The 19,013-nt window shown below is 35.6% G+C and overlaps 1 protein-coding gene across 9 annotated transcripts in view; it reads left to right on the forward strand.

The window, feature by feature from the left end:
* LOC123541722 (LHFPL tetraspan subfamily member 2a protein-like) overlaps positions 1 to 17,690 on the forward strand; it is a 36,650-nt gene extending 18,960 nt beyond the window's left edge. For 6 of the 9 annotated variants that reach the window (XM_045327286.2, XM_045327281.2, XM_045327284.2 and 3 more), the window contains exons 2-4: positions 9,560 to 10,020; positions 16,188 to 16,301; positions 17,534 to 17,690. In XM_045327286.2, coding sequence (XP_045183221.1) covers positions 9,567 to 10,020; positions 16,188 to 16,301; positions 17,534 to 17,679 — 714 coding nt within the window. In that variant the 5' untranslated portion in view covers positions 9,560 to 9,566 and the 3' untranslated portion in view covers positions 17,680 to 17,690. Of the gene's footprint in view, positions 1 to 1,164; positions 1,482 to 3,864; positions 4,044 to 6,154; positions 6,242 to 9,559; positions 10,021 to 16,187; positions 16,302 to 17,533 lie in introns of those variants that run through there. The other 3 variants (XM_045327276.2, XM_045327279.2, XM_045327280.2) reach the window with 3 other exon arrangements.
* Positions 17,691 to 19,013: the final 1,323 nt, after the last annotated feature.

Here is a 19,013-nt window from a genome sequence, read left to right on the forward strand (position 1 = left end):
TATTGAAATAGTTCAATTAATCTTGTTGAGGTCAGTTTTTTTTACTCCAAAACTGACTCCAAAATTGACTCCAAATTTGACTCCAAAATTGACTCCAAATTTGACTCCAAAATTGACTCCAAAATCGACTCCAGACTCCACCACTCCACTCCACTCCATGACTCCACTCCATATTTTACACGGTGCCCAGAAATTTCTAGTTTTCCCCAGTTGATGCCTGCATGTTTTATCTTGTACTGCCAAATCATTTAATTTTATGGACATGAAAGTTGGTGGTTTGGGCTAAAATTGCTATTTCATGGCAATATGATTTCATGAATATAAAGAAAATTCGAATTATTCTGGTTGGTTGGGACTTAATTTCATGGGTTGATAAAAACCACAAAGTCCAAAAACCACAAAACTTATGAACCCACAAAAATAAATGATTTCACAATGCGGATGAATAATACTGGCAATTATTAAATTACCTATATAGATCTAAGTGAATCAGATAATCTGTGAAACTTGTGATTAGCTCATCTGTCTCCCTGGGGAGATTTGCACCTGGAACTGAATCTGTGAAGTTATAAGCTGCAATGAATAATTTACTGGTTTCGGGAAGTTGGTGCTGCAGTTGAGTACACGGTTTTTATGGCTTACTACTGGCATGCTTTAGTCTTTAAGTGTAAATTGACTACCTATATAATTATTTAGATTTTATTGGGTGCATGATGCAGAGATAGAAAAACAAAGCAATTGCAGTACTATTTTGCACAGAAAATGCCCAGAGATTAGCCCTGTCAGCTCAGACAGGGAGCACAAGACTGTGGTAATTGAAACATGGTTCAAATCCCTGTGTACAGGTGAATTTCTTTGACAGAATTCAAGATCTGAAATCATTCTTTCATAAGCACTTTCTTCATGGAGGGGAAGTTGTAAATTACTTGTGGAGAATATGTTATATCTGGTACAGATATTAAACAGGAAGATCGACCCAGTTAATTGACATATTTATATCTAGTTGAAATACTGAAGATAAAACTGTTAATCCCAGGTTAGTCTGTTCCGCAGATCTGTCTTATATGTAGTATAAATTGGGTGGAAGAGTCAAACCTCTGATCAGTCAGTTGGTGGTGATTCATAATTTTCTCAAGTTGTGAAAACCACTCAGAACTCCTGGTAGAAGACTCACAAAAATTTCAGGAAAATAATGTGCTTAGCTGATTGATTTTATATGAATCATTCACTGGGTCTAAAACTGAGCACTGATTATAAATGGTTTATCTAATCTCTGTGCAGAATGCCAGCTTGGGGGGAAATATTGGAAAATAAATTATTGAAGGGTTTATAGGAAAATGTATTGGAAATGTTGGGAGAAGAGCAAGCTACTTGTGAAAATTGTTGTAACACTTGTTGAAGGATATGCAGCAGTGTGGTTGTAGCTGGAATATAATATTGGGGATATGATATTTTGTTGCAGTTTTGAACAATAATTTAAGGTAAATATTGTGGGTGTTTATCGTGATAGAATGAATGTGACCTTATGTGACATGTATACTGATTTAATACATGATTTCAGGCTTTATTTGCATGTACACACAAGGGGGTAGTCCAACAAATTTTACGTGATCCTAGGAAATATTGTGTTATTTTTCTTATAGGCAATATCTCCACTTGTGTCAAATGCTCGAAAGATCAAAATAGTGGTGGAAATTTCTGATGAAATTGTCATCGCTGCCGATTTGGGTTTAAATGCTGACTTGTTGCGAATATGAGCTAAATTCAAATAAAACTTACATGACATTGTATTGAAAGGGGATTCAATTCCTTTTTGATTCATGTAAAAAAAATTCAAATAATTTCCAAAATTACAAATTTCCTGGTGATTTAAACCTATTTATGTGCTGTTTTCGAAGTTTTGACGGTTGGATTGCCCGTCACAAATATAAAACAATCTGACTGTCAAATTATTTTGACTACACAAGGGTATGAGTAAAATGCATGCACAACTGAGACTTTCAAGGGGCAGATGCGTAGGTTGGTCTGGATCCATGCTGGTCGCAAATGCACTATGTTTGTTTTCTCATGGCGCGGCTCAAATCATTAGGCGTAAAAAAAAAATTGTTTGTTTCCGGTATCCCGACCTACCCTAAATTTTTGGCCCGACCCTAAATGTTTTTATGGCCCTGGAAAATATTTTTTTCAACTTTTTAACAAAAAGATGCAAAACTGCACTTTTTATGCTTTAAACATAGCCAGTGATGTTAGAAATCAACTTACTGATGCTCTAAAGGCATAATCCCCTTATTTGTAATCATTTTTTGACAAAAAAATAATTTCCGAAAAGTCCCCCTTAATAAAAAAAATTTCCAAAAAAAAAAAAAAATGCCGACCTACCTACCCTAATTTTTTTCAGCATGTTACCGGAAACAAAGAATTTTTTTTTTTAGGCCTTAGTAAAGGACAATTATAGAACTGCTGCCATTATGCCAAAGTCCTTGTTCCACTCATAACCTAGACTAAGTGAAATATTAGTTTTTGATGAGGTGACACCAGGGATTTGGTTCTGTAGCCTAAATAATATATTGAAAATATTAAAGTGTTGTTGATCAATAGTGAAACAGTGTACTTAATACATTTTGTAAACATATTACATTACTGTAATGAAAAAGTCATTTTCGATGTCAGATAGATTATGTGTAACTGAAATAAAGTAGTTTTTCATTGTTAGAAGATCTTTATCATTTCAACATTTTACTTTGATCTTAAAGCATGTTAAGTAAAAGTGTTTTGATCATTTTCAGTTTTTTGTTCCTCATTTGAGATTAATACAAGTGTTTGTTATGTTTAAAAAACTAATTGGTTCTGGTGCCCTATGGCAAGCAGTATTTTTCTAAATGAAAAAATGTCTTCAACAAAACTGAAAAGGTAGGTAATCTGAGTTATGAATGGTTTATGTCTGTTAAAGGGAGGTAATCACAAAAATAAGTCTTTCTATCATAATCTACCTTCAGATCAAAATAAATCATTACTAACAGCTAGAAATATAATACGGGTATTAAAAGTCACCATGTCGTGGTCTAATTTGCATATCTAATTTATGCATATGTAATTCATGCCAATTTTTGCTCATTTGCATAATATTCGTTTGCATATATCTATTTCATGGTCATTTGCCTCTTAATTACCAGTAGATTATTTTGATCATGTGATGCTTTAAGGGCAGTCAAACTGGTGCTATTGTTTCTGGACATGTGATAGTTTATTATCATAGTTAAGGAGATAAATGAAACATATTTTTGTCATTGTGCAATAGAAAAAAAACAAAATGTTATACTGTAAAAAAATAAATGGAAAAACAGCTGAATTTTGATATGCATCCTGTCTTTCTTGAAGTTGGTTACATGATTTTTCAAATTCAAAGAAGTAACACGCAATTAAGATAAATTTCCATGGCCTTCAATTTTGTTCTATAGAAGAGTTAAAAGATGTTTTCTAGATTTGTTTGTGAGATTCAAAGCTTAGTGACCTTTCTTCATGCATACAAAAAAAGGTTATCTTAACAGATTTAAATGCAGTAATTTAATCGCATTTGCATGTCTCTAAGGAGTGCATGTCCTTTGTTCAAAGACAACATACTTTATACCTTAAATAGAATAGATAATAGAGTGCATTTTTTATGCAAGCATTCATTCTTGCTTAATTTGTCATAAATGATAGAAAAACAGATTCTTTGAGACGTCATATTTTGTTTACAACGCAAACAGTGTTGACAATGTCTTTTGATATGGCATTGCAAGGACTTATTGTGAATGGACATTGTGTTCATGGATAATTAGGATCTTTGTCTAGGATGTGTTTTAATATGATATATGAGTTGCGTGTTTTAATATGATATATGAGTTGCGTGAAGTTTTGAAGTTTTTAAGCTGCCTGTCTCAGATTTATGACAGATTCTTAAATTCAATAAATTGAAAGGAAATATTTAACTAATTAAAGCATTAAACCATATAATAGATGAATAAGAGGAGCAAAATACAAAATATTAAATTGGTTACGGGGTATGTATGCAGTACAAATGAGAGAATAGTCACTGAAAAGTTTTAAGTAAGAGTAGAACCTAATGTCAAACATGTAACTTTCTGTTTTATGTTTACCCTAAAAGAAACTGTAAACGGACATGCCTCTAGATCAGCATCAGAATGTCAGTTTTTAGCTCCACTATTCGGAGAATAGTGGGGCTATTATACTCGCCCCGGCGTCTGTGTTGGCGTGACCTTTCTTGGTTAAAGTTTTTCGGCAACCTTTGTTTTTCTGTCATATCTTTGTTACTGTTGCTTGTATCTTACTGTAACTTCACATAAACATTGTCCAGCATACAAATAAAGTATAGGTAGGGGCTGAGCCCATTATACCCAAGGTCAAGGTCACCAAGGCGTTATACCTAGGTTACTTTTAAGGTTAAAGTTTTTTGGCAACCTTTGTTTTTCTGTCATATCTTTGTTACAATATATTGCTTATACCTTACTGTAAGTTCACATAAACATTGTCAAGCACACTAACCAAGTATAATACCCAAGGTCAAGGTCACAAAGTTGTTATATTTGGAATTATTTTCATGTTAAATTTTTTCGAAAGCTTTGTTTATAGACATATCTTTGGTATTCTAAAAGACAATGACTTGAAATTAAAAATGTTTCTTTATAATCATCATCTGCGTGTATGGTTACAAACCCCATAATTCTCATTGTATTTTTGACAGAATTATGCCCCTTTTGTACTTAAAAGTTTTTTTACGGACAGCTCTTGTTGTCTTAAAAATGTCTCACAAATGCTGTAAATTTTCTCTCTAAAGTGTGTAACTGTTTCTGAGGACTAATTTTCACTGTGAAATGAAAATAAATACTTCACTTACAGTTTTGATCTTGCAGTATACAGTTATTTTTTAAGCCTGTAAACTAATATTGCACCCAGGTCCCTTAACTGACACTTGCTGCAGTTTCTTGTATGAGAGACGGGCAAAAATTTCCCAATATTAGAATTTGTTCAAACTTTGTATATGAACACAGTTTCATGTTAGAAACAGAAAAATGCAAAAACAGTCACCATGCTTGTTAAGGTGTTATCTGCCCTCAAAACTGGATTTTTTTCTTCAAATTTGCATATTCAAGGGCAGATGATTCCTGAACAAGCATGGTGACCTTCAGTTTCATTTTTCATAATTCTGTTTGTAACATGACACTGTGTTCATATACAAAGTCTGAAGAAATTCTATTTTCGGGAAATTTTTTACCTAAAACTACCGTAACCACCATTAATATGAGGAAATCATCTTTTTATGGTAGTTGACCGTAATGATGACTGGCAAATTAGTGTAATTCGCAGTGTGTGATTTGAGCTTTGTTAATGTTTAAAGACCTGCTCCAGTCCTACCTTTTAACCTTAAATTGTCACTGAAAATGAAAATCCTGACTATGAACAGTGACCCTGTCAAAATAGAGTCTATTTTATATAAAATTCTATATAAATTACCTGTGGTTTTGCGTGCAAAAGTGTGGTGCGTGGCCGTTAACTATTACCTATTGTAATCATGGGTTGCATACACACACAATAGAATTTGAATAGCCACGGAGCAGGGCTTTAAAGAATGCTAAATTGCTTTACGAAAATAGGTAATTCCATGGTAATTGCTGATTGTTATTACCTTAAAGGGAGAAAATCACTTGCTAATTTTGGACATCATGCTGGGGTAATAAGATTTGTATAATGTATTATGGTTCATTAAGGTTCAGTCATTTCACGTCAACGGAAGTATAAATCCCACACGATAACTCGATACTCAAACGACAACATGTTTGATTATAAATTATGACTTTTCTTCATTAAAACGTTTCAATACAGAAAATAATTACAATATGCTCTTAACTTCTACCATTGACACGCTTTTTAAGGTTAACAATGCAAGAGAACCATAACAATCAAACAGTAATAAAAACATGCTGTCGTTTAAATTATCGTGCCGGAATTGTAGTCTATTTCGTTATATAAAGTAGTAAACAAAGGTTTGGAAAGTTTTCAAAGAAAACATTTTTTTCTCAAATTTTTTGTTTTTCTCCTACATTTTATTTTGGCGTCTGTGACAGTGTTATCTACTATATTATGCGCCATCATTTTCCAGAAATAGCTGAAGGTATTTACAACTGGGGGAATATTGTTCATCTCTGATTGAAACGGACAGGTTTCCAAGTAGTTTTCTCAGGTGAAGTGTGCTCTGTTTAATGGAATTGTTTACATTCTAGGAAATAATGCCAAGAAATTTCTTGAATTTTAATATATATAATAATTGTTATTTCATTTATTAATGTGGGAGCCCTCTGTGGCTGAGTGGTTAAGATTGCTGACTTCAAACCACTTACCACTCACAGATGTGGGTTTGAGCATCACTGGGGGGCATAGAATTCTGGATCCATGCTGGTTGCAAAGCCACTATGTTGGTTTTCCCACGGCGCGGCTCTTATAATAATTGTGTAGGTGTGACATTAAAACCACCAAAAATGAAATTATCGATGTAAAATTTGGATGGTTTGGTGAATTTTTAAAGATCTTACAGCTATAACAAAACTTCCTCGTTTTGAATGATGTTTTCTTTCAAAGTTGCTGACTGAGCTAGAGATAGAGATTTCTAAAATGGACTGGTCTTTCATTCAATTTGGGCAATACCATTTATCATTTGAAGGGATGTTCACTGAAAATTTACTGACTGAATAGCGAACAGTGCAGACCATGATCAGACTGCACGGATGTGCAGGCTGATCTTGGTCTGCACTGGTCGCAAAGGCAGAATCACTTGCCGCCAGCAGGCTAAGGGTTAAAAGTAAAACATGTATCAAGCAGCCAGTCACAGGATATAAAGGCAGGTGGTTGCTTAAGACGAGTTTATTTTGGTACAAAAAGTCAATTTTGGAATTATGTATGGTGATTAGCTGCTTAAAATGTAAGGCAAGTTAAGCTACTTAATACTGGGGGTCACTTAGGCAGGTTCAACTCTACCACCATTCCAATTGTTGAGAATTCATATCTTGTACTTAGGCACCCTTCAGGCATGAAGCTGCAGTTTCAAAACCCACTTGAGTACCGGTAACAACCTTGCCTGCTTGCAGGAAGTATAGCTTGTATTGAGCTGATTTAGTGTCTGTAATGTCATAAGCTAGCTATAACTAGCTGATTACCACGGAAAATAAAATAAAACTTAAACGATATCATGAACTTGTATATTTGTCAAGCATAATGGGACAATGTTCAGTAGAGATTGACTGCTAAATTAAATAATGCACAATTAAAATGGAGGAAATGAAATGAAATTTCTCATTCTGTTAAAGATTATGTCATTTTAGTGCCATTTGTTATAGATGACTGTTCTGACCAATGTATTTATATTTTTATTCAAATTTAGGCCTATTTTTTCCTAATTTTATTGTTTTCATGACAAGTATGCTCTGCTTAGTTGACATATATTTGCTACAGTTTTCTAGACACAAAAAGTACAAAAAGTACGTCTAAAATGAAAAAAATGCAAATTAATGATGGTCTGTTACAACACTGACCTAGAGGGACAAATTTTAGCTTTAAACTGATTAATGAAATTTTTTTCAGTTTGTCTTGTCCAAGTGCTTAAGGCTTTTTGTGAAACATTTTCTTTGATATATAAAATAGTTTTGTTGAAACGTTAAAAGTTTGGACTAAAATAAATGTGTACTCTTGGTTTTGTGATGTGAATTTATATATTTCATAAAAGGTTTAGTTTTATATTTCTTGGATTCAGCGTTGTTATATTTTCTGGTCTTTTGGGTCCTTGCACCTATACTGGTGTTTGGGGACGTGAGGGCTGTTACCCATTCCATTGCCTCTCATGGACAGACTCGATCAAACCAAGTCTGGTATTATATTTAGCTTGGTTGCATTCTATATATGTTTAATATTTATCAAAAAAGAAATCAAATTTCTTCATAACAAATCAAGATTTTTTTCTAAAACAAGAAATACGATTTTCTCTGCAACAAATTGACATTGTGATAAAAATTAAATGATATCAATAATGAGCCGCGCTATGGGAAAACCAACATAGTGCCTTTGCGACCAGCATGGATCAAGACCAACCTGTGCATCCGCTGTTCAATTTTTAAAAAAAAATTTTTTTTGATTTAACGTCGCACTGACACATGATAGGTCATATGGCGACGTTCCAGCTTTAATGGTGGAGGAAGACCCCAGATGCCCCTCCGTGCATTATTTCATCATGAGCCGGCACCTGGGTAGAACCACCGACCTTCCGTAACCGCTGTTCAATAACAGGATCCATGCTGTTCGCTAACAGTTTCTCTGATTGTAATAGGCTTTGAAAGCGGACAGCATGGATCCTGACCAGACTGCACGGATGCGCAGGCTGGTCTGGATCCATGCTGGTCACAAACGCACTATTTTGGTTTAATCATTGCGCGGCCCAAATGTTACTTTTGACTAATTATTGTACATAAAATTAATTTATGATATGTCTTTGATTTGTAGTGAAATGTTCAAAAAATTTCAAAAGCCCCAGATACTTAGGAAACAGTTTACATATGTAGCATATGCTACTTAAAGAGGTTCTGAAAACTGAGAAAGCAGATCCTGGTTTCTATTACCTATACTGATAGATAAGATACAACATAGGGCTGATAGAGTTTACACTTTGATTGTGAACTGATAGCTTTCACACCTTTTTGATGTTTCATAATAAAACAAGGTTAAGGCAATCTAGAACTGTAATGTTTTTCACAGTTTGACATAAGAAAGATCGTTTTTTTTTTCTTCTGATACCTGACTTATTCTGATACATGGCCGCTCTTTAAAAAATCTGATACCAGGCTTACTCTAATACATGCCCTCTCTTTAGAAATAAGCATTCCAATGATCTGATACCGGGCTCCAATGATCTGATACCGGGCTTACTCTAATACATGCCCTCTCTTTAGAAATAAGCGTTCCAATGATCTGATACCTGGCTTACTCTAATACATGCCCTCTCTTTAGAAATAAGCGTTCCAGTGATCTGATACCAGGCTTACTCTAATACATGCCCTCTCTTTAGAAATAAGCATTCCAGTGATCTGATACCAGGCTTACTCTAATACATGCCCTCTCTTTAGAAATAAGCATTCCAGTGATCTGATACCAGGCTTACTCTAATACATGCCCTCTCTTTAGAAATAAGCGTTCCAATGATCTGATACCAGGCTTACTCTAATACATGCCCTCTCTTTAGAAATAAGCGCACCAATGATCTGATACCAGGCTTACTCTAATACATGCCCCCACTTTAGAAATAAGCGTTCCAATGGTCTGATAATTTGCTTACTCTAATACATGCCCCCTCTTTAGAAAGAAGCATCACAAGACCAAGAAGACACTTGTTTATAAGCAGGTATGGGATATTGTCAGCCTGACAAAAATTTGAAGGCTGATAATATCCTATATCTAAAGCACTGGCCTATGTTGTTATTGTTTCAGATAGTTAATAGATTGTTCATTCTATTTTCAGATAAAAGATGTGTCAAGTAATAATTACATGTCGGTCCATTTTTTGGACGTTGCTCACCATAGCAACGACGCAAATCATGATCGCCTCTGTGATGTCACCTCAATGGCTTATTGGCTACGAGCGTAAACCAGGACTGTTGACCTTAATGGATATTGATAATAACACAGTCTCCGATGGCAGTGAGGACATGTATCGCCCAACTATTGGAATAATTAACAGATGTACGAGACTTCATAAATTCCAAAATATTTTAAAACGGGAAAACTGTGCGACTTTTGTGCGAGATTTTGGAATGCCAAATTCTCAGTTTCCGGATGCATGGAAAGGATCGTTTATTTTCTTCTGCATAGGATCCATTTTGCTTGTGTACACAATGGGAGCTTCAGTCATGAGCATATGTGTTCAGTCAATGTGTGGAAAAAGTATATTTAATGTATCAGGATTGATACAAAGTATAGCAGGTAGGTATCATTTTTTTGTTTTGTTTCACAAAGGTATAGTTTTGTTTTTAGCTCGACTTTTCGAAGAAAAAGTAGAGCTATTGCACTCGCCTCGGTGTCGGCATCGGCGTCACCGTCACCGTTGGTTAAAGTTTTTGATAAAGTGAAATATCTCTGTTACTATTACAGCTTTTGACTTGAAACTCAGAATAGTTATTTACTATCAAAGTCTACACCAGGAGACACAATTCCCATAACTCTGATTTAAATTTTGACAGAGTTATGTCCCTTTTTAACTTGGAATTTTTTTTGCTGGCAAAGCTCTAATTCAAAGTCAAGCACTGAGAAAAGTCAAGCGCGCTGTCTTACGGACAGCTCTTGTTTAATTTTCAAATATGTTGATGTTTTAAGGTCAGCTAAGGAAGGTCAGGGTTACTGTTACTAAAATAGGAATTTGGAATGCTTCTGCTTTGTGGAAGTGTGGGTGGCATCCACACACCTTGTCCGGAGCATATCTTCTTCATGCAGCATGGAGGGATTTTGATGTACCTTGGCACAATTGTTCACCATCATGAGACCGAGTGTCATGCACAAGAACCAGGTCCCTAGGTCTAGGGTCAAGTTCACACTTAGAGGTCAAAGGTGGAATTTCAGAATGACTTTGTCCAGAGCATTTCTTCTTCATGCATGGAGGGATTTTGATATAACTGCACAAAATTTAATGTTCACCACCATGAGAAGGAGTGTCAGGTCCAAAAGCCAGGTCCCTAGGTCTAAGGTCAAGGTCACACTTAGAGGCCAAAGGTCAGATACAAGAATGACTTTGTCCAGAGCATTTCTTCATGCATGGAGGGATTTTGATGTAGCTTGGTACAAATGATCACCACCATGAGATGGAGTTTCATGTCCCAACAATAATAATGCTGCACATGTACACATAATGCTGGTTGTGTGTACAAATTTTAATTTACCATAAAAGTTGATGGAAACTATAGGATGACTACATGTAGTTCTGATAAAGTTGTAATATTTCAAAGTTTGAAAGTAGCTGTAACTAAAAATGGAGTTGAGATCAAAGAGTGTGAGAACAGCAGGGTTTTTTCTTGCTGTTTTGGGAACATAGCCTATACCCCCAAAATTGGGAATTTGGAGGCGTAAATGTTCCAGATTGGGAAATATTTAGTCCCATAGGATATAGTTTCTCATACACTTGTTTCACATTGTACAACCTTTTTAACATACTGCCATTACAAAATTATCCATAATTTGGTCAATGTTTGTGCAGTTTTGATGACTTTTTTTTTCAGAATGTAGATTGGGAATTTTTGCACTCATTTTGGGAAAAAAACATACTTTTTGGCATTGGGAATATAGCCCAATAACGACTATAAAAACGGCCAAAAAAAACCCTGGAACAGACAGTTAAAACACTATATGCCTTCCTGGGTCTTCAGTATAGGGGTTGGGGAGTGAGAGAGGGTAGCATAAAAAAAATCATTCTCAGTAATATAACTACTTGACATTATGCATTTTATGTTCAGAAAATCATGAAGTAGTATTTAGAATTTCGTATTATCTTTTGCATAAGATTCTTGACTGTTCTCCAGGTAACAGAATTGGTGTTTATTCAGTAACAAGGTTATTGTGCAATAATATAAATAAAACATAAAGTATGTTCTTGTTCAGTTAAAAATAGCTTTTTGTTTACGATCATTACTCTGTTTATGTTTTAGATTGGAATCTTTTATGTCATTTATGAGCGGAAAACAACTTACTAGTATTTTGTTTGTAGAAGTAACTTAGTTTGGCTCTAGTTTTGTTTTTGGTAAGGTTTTGTTGCTGCAACCAGAAAGGTAACACTTAACATAAAACCTTGAAATAACATAGTGGTCATAAATGTAACAGTTTATGGTCACAATGGTAACACTTTGGTAACACTAAATTACTTACTTTGAGCATAAATGTGACCCTCAAAGATGACACAAAATGTGGTTTTCCTTTTTGACCACAGAGTGTTACCTTTCTGACTTCTTAGTGTTACCTTTCTGACTCCTAAGTGTTACCTTTCTGTTTGCAAAGAGTTACCTTTCTGACTCTTTTAAGTGTTACCTTTTTGTTTGCAAAGAGTTACCTTTCTGACTACAAAGTGTTACCTTTCTGTTTGCAAAGTGTTACCTTTATGACTACAAAGTGTTACCTTTCTGTTTGCAAAGTGTTACCTTTATGACTACAAAGTGTTACCTTTGTGACTACAAAGTGTTACCTTTATGACTGCAAAGTGTTACCTTTATGATTACAAAGTGTTACCTTTATGACTACAAAGTGTTACTTTTCTGACTACAAAGTGTTACCTTTATGACTGCAAAGTGTTACCTTTATGATTACAAAGTGTTACCATTGTGACTACAAAGTGTTACTTTTCTGACTACAAAGTGTTACCTTTATGACTGCAAAGTGTTACCTTTATGATTACAAAGTGTTACCATTATGACTACAAAGTGTTACCTTTATGACTGCAAAGTGTTACCTTTATGATTACAAAGTGTTACCATTATGACTACAAAGTGTTACTTTTCTGACTACAAAGTGTTACCTTTATGACTGCAAAGTGTTACCTTTATGACTGCAAAGTGTTACCTTTGTGACTACAAAGTGTTACCTTTATGACTCCAAAGTGTTACCTTTATGACTGCAAAGTGTTACCTTTCTGACTACAAAGTGTTACCTTTATGACTGCAAAGTGTTACCTTTATGACTGCAAAGTGTTACCTTTATGATTACAAAGTGTTACCATTATGACTACAAAGTGTTACTTTTCTGACTACAAAGTGTTACCTTTCTAATTACAAAGTGTTACCTTTATGACTGCAAAGTGTTACCTTTATGATTACAAAGTGTTACCATTATGACTGCAAAGTGTTACTTTTCTGACTACAAAGTGTTACCTTTCTAATTACAAAGTGTTACCTTTTTAACTTAGATTTTACAGCACCTTTTGCATACAATGTCTGTATTAATGTGACATTAAAATTACTGCCACCAGGTTGCTAAGAAAACATTACATACAATCAGCCTCATGTAATACATCGTCTGACACATTACTGTGCTTGTATGATTAAATGAGCCGTGCCATGAGAAAATCAACATAGTGGGTTTGCGACCAGCATGGATCCAGACCAGCCTGCGCATCCGCGCAGTCTGGTCAGGATCCATGCTGTTCACTAAAGGTTTCTCTAATTGCAATAGGCTTTAAAAGCGAACAGCATGGATCCTGACCAGACTGCGTGGATGCGCAGGCTGGTCTGGATCCATGCTGGTCACAAACCCACTATGTTGGTTTTCTCATGGCACGGCTCAAATAATGACTTTATGAATGAACTTGTCCTTGAATGTGTCATGGTCAGAACAATGGGTCATTATGAGCTGTAGTTAATTGTAGGTGTTTAATGTCAGTGTACACTGCATAAAATCTCTCATTGGTTTCATAGTCTGTGACAGACAGCTGAGGCTCTGACTTTAATGCACCATTGTTTTCCCCATATTCGACAGATATACATTAGTAGGTTTATAGGCCACTTCCAACAGCCTTACTATTGTGTTAAACTTTAAGTGATGGATCACAATGTCTTAGGTACAATCCCCAGTATGAACTTTAGTATTTTCTCCACAAGGTTTACTTTAGTTTTCATTTAATATTCATTTACACGGTGACTTGATTGGTTGAGTTGATGGAAAGGTGCATTGAATACCATTAATAGAAAGGTGCATTGAATACCATTAATGGAAAGATGCATTGAATACCATTAAGGAGTCAGAATATGGGTCAAGTGAACAAGTAAAGTCAAATCATTATATGAGCCGCGCCATGAGAAAACTAACATAGTGGCTTTGCGACCAGCATGGATCTAGACCAGCATATGCATCCGCACAGTCTGGTCAGGATCCATGCTGTTCGCTAACTGTTTCTCATATTGCAATAGGCTTTGAAAGCGAACAGCATGGATCCTGTCCAGACTGCGTGGATGCGCAGGCTGGTCTGGATCCATGCTTGTGGCAAAGCCACTATGTTGGTTTTCATATAATGTGGCTTATTTATGTTTAAAGGTTCATATTGTTATACCCCCCTTCGAAGAAGGAGGGGTATATTGTTTTGCAGATGTCTGTTGGTCGGTTGGTCAGTCGGTCGGTCAGTCTGTAGACCAGTCCGTTTCCGAAAGTTGATAGGGAGGTTGGTCATCACCAGCAGATGACCCCTATTGATTTTGAGGTCAGTATATCAAAGGTCAAGGTCATAGTGACCCTGAACAGTAAAACAGTTTCCGGATGATATCTCAAGAACGCTTGGGCCTAGGATCATGAATGTTGATAGGGAGGTTGGTCATGATGAACAGGTGACCCCTATTGATTTTGCGGTCAGTATGTCAAAGGTCAAGGTCACAGTGACCAGGAACAGTAAAATGGATTCCGGGCAAGAACTCAAAAAGGCTTAGGCCTATTGTCAAGAAAATGGATAGTGAGGTTGGTCATGACCAGTAGATAACTGCTATTGATTTTGAGGTCATTAGGTCTAAGGTCACATTTGCCAGGAACAGTTAAACGATTTCTGATTTTCTTGTCCAAAACCACAGGGCTTAGGGCTTTGATATTTAGTATGTAGCAAAATCTAGTGGTCCTCTACCATGATTGTTCAGATTTATAATTTCCCTGGTGTCAAATATGGCCCCACCTCGGGGGTCACATGGTTTATATAGACTTGTTTATAGGGAAAAAATTTAGAAAAACCCTTTTGTCCAAAACCACAGGTCCTAGGGCTTTGATGTTTTGTATCGTCTAGTGGTCCTCTACTAAGATTGTCCAAATTATTCCCCTAGGGTCAAATATGGCCCCGACTGGTTGTCACATGGTTTATATAGACTTATATAGGGAAAAACTGTGAAAGTCTTCTTGTCCAAACCACAAAGACTAAGGCTTTGATATTTGTAATGTAGCATCATCTAGTGGTTCTCTACCAAGTTTGTTCAAATTATCCCTCTAGGATCAAATATGGCCCCACCCCAGGGGTCACATGGTTTATATAGACTTATATAGGGAAAAACTTAGAATCTTCATGTCTATAACCTTCATCATTCAAATTTGGACCACATGTATTGTTTTAAGTGGCAAGATGAACCTTGGCATGAATTGACCGTGATCTTGACCTAGTGACCTACTTTCACATTTTTGTAGCTACAGCCTTTAAATTTTGACCACATGCATAGGTTTGTGTACTGATACAAACTTTGACCTTGTTATTGACCTAGTGACCTACTTTCACATTTTTGAAGGTACAGGCTTTAAATTTGGACCACATGCATAGTTTTGTGTTCCGAAACAAAATTTGACCTTGATTTTGATCTAGTGACCTACTTTCACATTTCTCAAGCTACAGCCTTCAAATTTGGACCACGTGCATAGCTTTGTGTACCGAAATGAACTCTGATCTTGAGATTTACCTAGTGACCTGCTTTGACATTTCTGAAGCTACAGGCTTCAAATTTGGACTGCTTGCATATTTTTGTGTTCTGAATTGAAATTTGACATTGATTTTTACCTAGTATCTACTTTCACATTTCTCAAGCTACAGCCTCCAAATATGAAGCACATGCATAGTTCTGTCTACTGAAATAAGCTTTGACCTTAAAATTGATCTAGTGACCTACTTTCACATTTCTCAAGCCACAGCTTTCAAGTTTGGACCACATGCACAGTGTTTTGTACTGAAATGAAATTTAACCTTAATTTTGATCTTGAGCTAGTCTTGAAATTTGGAACATTAAAAGATGGCTCAGTGGTCGGTGCCAAGATCATTCTGTGATCTCTTGTTAGGTTAATAGGTTAAAGGTGAAGGTCAGATTGGACCAGAACAGTAGAACTTTTGTTTACAGTGAACTTATAATTTCTGTTCCTTGTGCAATTACTGAATGCATCAAGGCGGCATTTCATGTTCGACAATCTCTTGTTCATATTAGCATTACTCATTTGGCTTATTGAGATGGCTCATTTTCTGATCTAATGTTTCAAAGTTGCCATTGCTCTAAGTCAAATGTGGCTGTCCCTGCAGGTCCTATTACTTGGACTAATATTATGTATTAATTTACTATGTTATCCAGTCGATTGTTAAGAATTTACAGACATAATTTACATTTCAGGTCTGTTTTGTGTGATTGGCCTGTTACTGTATCCTGTTGGTTGGTCCTCAGAAAAAGTGAAGTTTTATTGTGGAGATATGTCGGCAGCCTATAATATGGATATGTGCAGCTTAGGTAGGTTCTAGTAGTGTAAAATTTTATAGCATGCCTTGTGAGGAGCTTCTATGGCCGGAGCGGTTATGATCGCTAACTTTGTGTCACCAGCCCCTGACCGGTCTTGGTTCATATCTTTGCGAGAGGTAGAGAATTCTTGAAGAAAGTCATGGTTGAGGTTCTACCCAGGTACACATCCATGCATGAAAAAATACTTGGAGGGGCACCTTGGATTTTTCCTTGGAAAGGCACCATACGACCTATAATTTTGTCAGTGTGATGTTAAAGCTTATAAAAAATGGTGAGCTCAGGTTAGGTTTGGAGGAAGAGTTACAAGAGTTCAAGTACTGAGTGTGGCGTTATTTTCTGTATAATGATTGGCTTGAGGCAAGGTAACTCAACATCCACCTCTGATTCATGGAGGGATGTCAAAACTTTGCATCATCCCTTTGTTTTATCAAAACATCTTTCTTACCGTCTACAAGGCAAATAATGAACGCTAACAGAACACTGTACTTATCATGAACATTTGAAGTTTTCTGACCATTTGTATATCCATTGTCACTGTTGTATTATAGTAAGAAATAAGTTATAGCAAAACTGTATTTTAACACTATTGATACACGATGGACGGTTATATGTTGTGCGTAATAATTTCACTAAGTTGCAGCACGAGTGAAATTATTTCGTATGACATATACCAACCGAGTGTATAGAAGATGTTCAAACAAGGTTTTGCTGTAAATCATTTCGATTCTAATATGCCCTTAATCTAAAATAGTAGACAAAATATAGTAGCGCTCGTTTTTGGTCGCAACAAAAACATTGACATCACTGCATGTTAACGTGACGTCATTCTAGCATAAGAGTGTTTTAACACAGAAACATGTATTAGAATAAGAAATAATTTTTAGCAAAACTGTGTTTTAACACTATAGATACACGATGGGTAGTTATAAGTTGTGAGTAATAATTTCACGAGGGCACAGCTTGAGTAAAATTATTTCGTATGATGTGTCACCACTTGAGTGTATAAAAGGTGTTTAAACAAAGTTTTGCTATAAATTATTTTCATTCTAATATATCTTATATTGTAATACCATTGTTATGATTAAAGCATTGTTAGTCATATTAGAATAATTAATAATTGCAAGACTTTGTACAGATATACAGACGATGTCATATGTATAGTCATGTATGAGAATATATATTCATTTTTTTCTACTTATAATTTTTATGCTTTTTTTTTTCAGGCTGGTCATTCTATCTGTGTATCTTTGCTGTAGTCATGGTATTTGTGTGTTCAATATTATCAGTTGGTGCTGAGCGAGCCACGTCTAGTCGAAAAGTCGAGGAAGAGGTTATTGAAGGAAAAGCTCTCATTTGCGTTATGGCATAAGTAAAAGGGAACAAATGCCAAAAATACACTCTTTTTTTTGTCATAGCATAAACAAGGAAAAAAAAGCACTCATTTAGTGTAATGGCTTTAAGTTAAGGGATAGAATATTGCCAAAAATATACCCATTTGTGTTAAAGCCAAAGAAAGGGAAAACAATCACTTGTGCCATGGCGTATGTAACAGGAAAAACACACATTTTCGATAGAGCAAAGGGAGAAGCAGTTATGTTGTGGTATAAATAAAATGTAAAATACTTAAAATTTGTGTCATGGCACAGCTAAAAGGAAAAGCACTAGAGCCGCACCATGAGAAAACCAACATAGTGCGTTTGCAACCGGCATGGATCCAGACCAGTCTGCACATCTGCGCAGTCTGGTCGGGATCCATGCTGGTTGCTTTCAAAGCATGTTGCAATTAGAGAAACCGTTAGTGAACAGCATGGATCCTGACAGGCTAGTCTGGATCTATGCTGATCGCAAATGCACTAAGCTGGTTTTCTCATGGTGCGGCTCACTTGTTTGTGTTTTAGCAGAAGTAAATGGAAAAGTGCACTCATTTATGAAAATGGAAAAATATGTTCGTTTATGTCAAGGTACAAAAATACTCATTTGTGTAATTGCATAAGTACAAGGAGAAATATAAGTCAATTTTGTGTCTTAGAATTAGGAACATGCATTAATTTTGTATTTTTAAGCAAAATCTTGTTTCGTTACAATGATTAAGAAATAATTTGTAGCAAAAGAGTATTTTAATACTATTTATACACGATGGGCGGTTATACATCGGGCATAATAATTTCATGAGGATGCAGTATAAATTATTTGGATTCTAATATGCCCTTAATCTAAAACAGTAGATAAAATATAGTACATGTAGCACTTTTTCTTGGTCGCAACAAAAAAATTGATGTCACTGCACATTAACGTGACGTCATTCTAGCATAAGAGTGTTTTAGAGAGAAAAGCATATAAGAATTATAAAGTAAAAGTGATTTTCTCAACTGATTATTTGACAACAAAGTTACAGATTTGCATAAATATCTATTTTCAGAATCCATGTAGATTATAAGATTCTTTCACTGGTTATAGGTGCAGATGGAAATTTCCGGCCTCGAGAGTAACTGTTTAGGCGGTAACGAGGTTCCTACCGAGTTACCGCCTAAACAGTTACCCGAGAGCCGGATATTCCCATCTGCACCTATAACCAGTGACAGAATCTTTTTCTTGCATACCGATATCAAGATATAATAATAAAAATAAAATCAGTCGAACGGCTTTCTTTTTAGAACTATTTCTTATAGCAGCGTATTTAAACAAAGCGCGGGAAATCAACGT

Source organism: Mercenaria mercenaria, chromosome 19 (genome assembly GCF_021730395.1).
Source record: "Mercenaria mercenaria strain notata chromosome 19, MADL_Memer_1, whole genome shotgun sequence".
Lineage (NCBI taxonomy): Eukaryota > Metazoa > Mollusca > Bivalvia > Venerida > Veneridae > Mercenaria > Mercenaria mercenaria.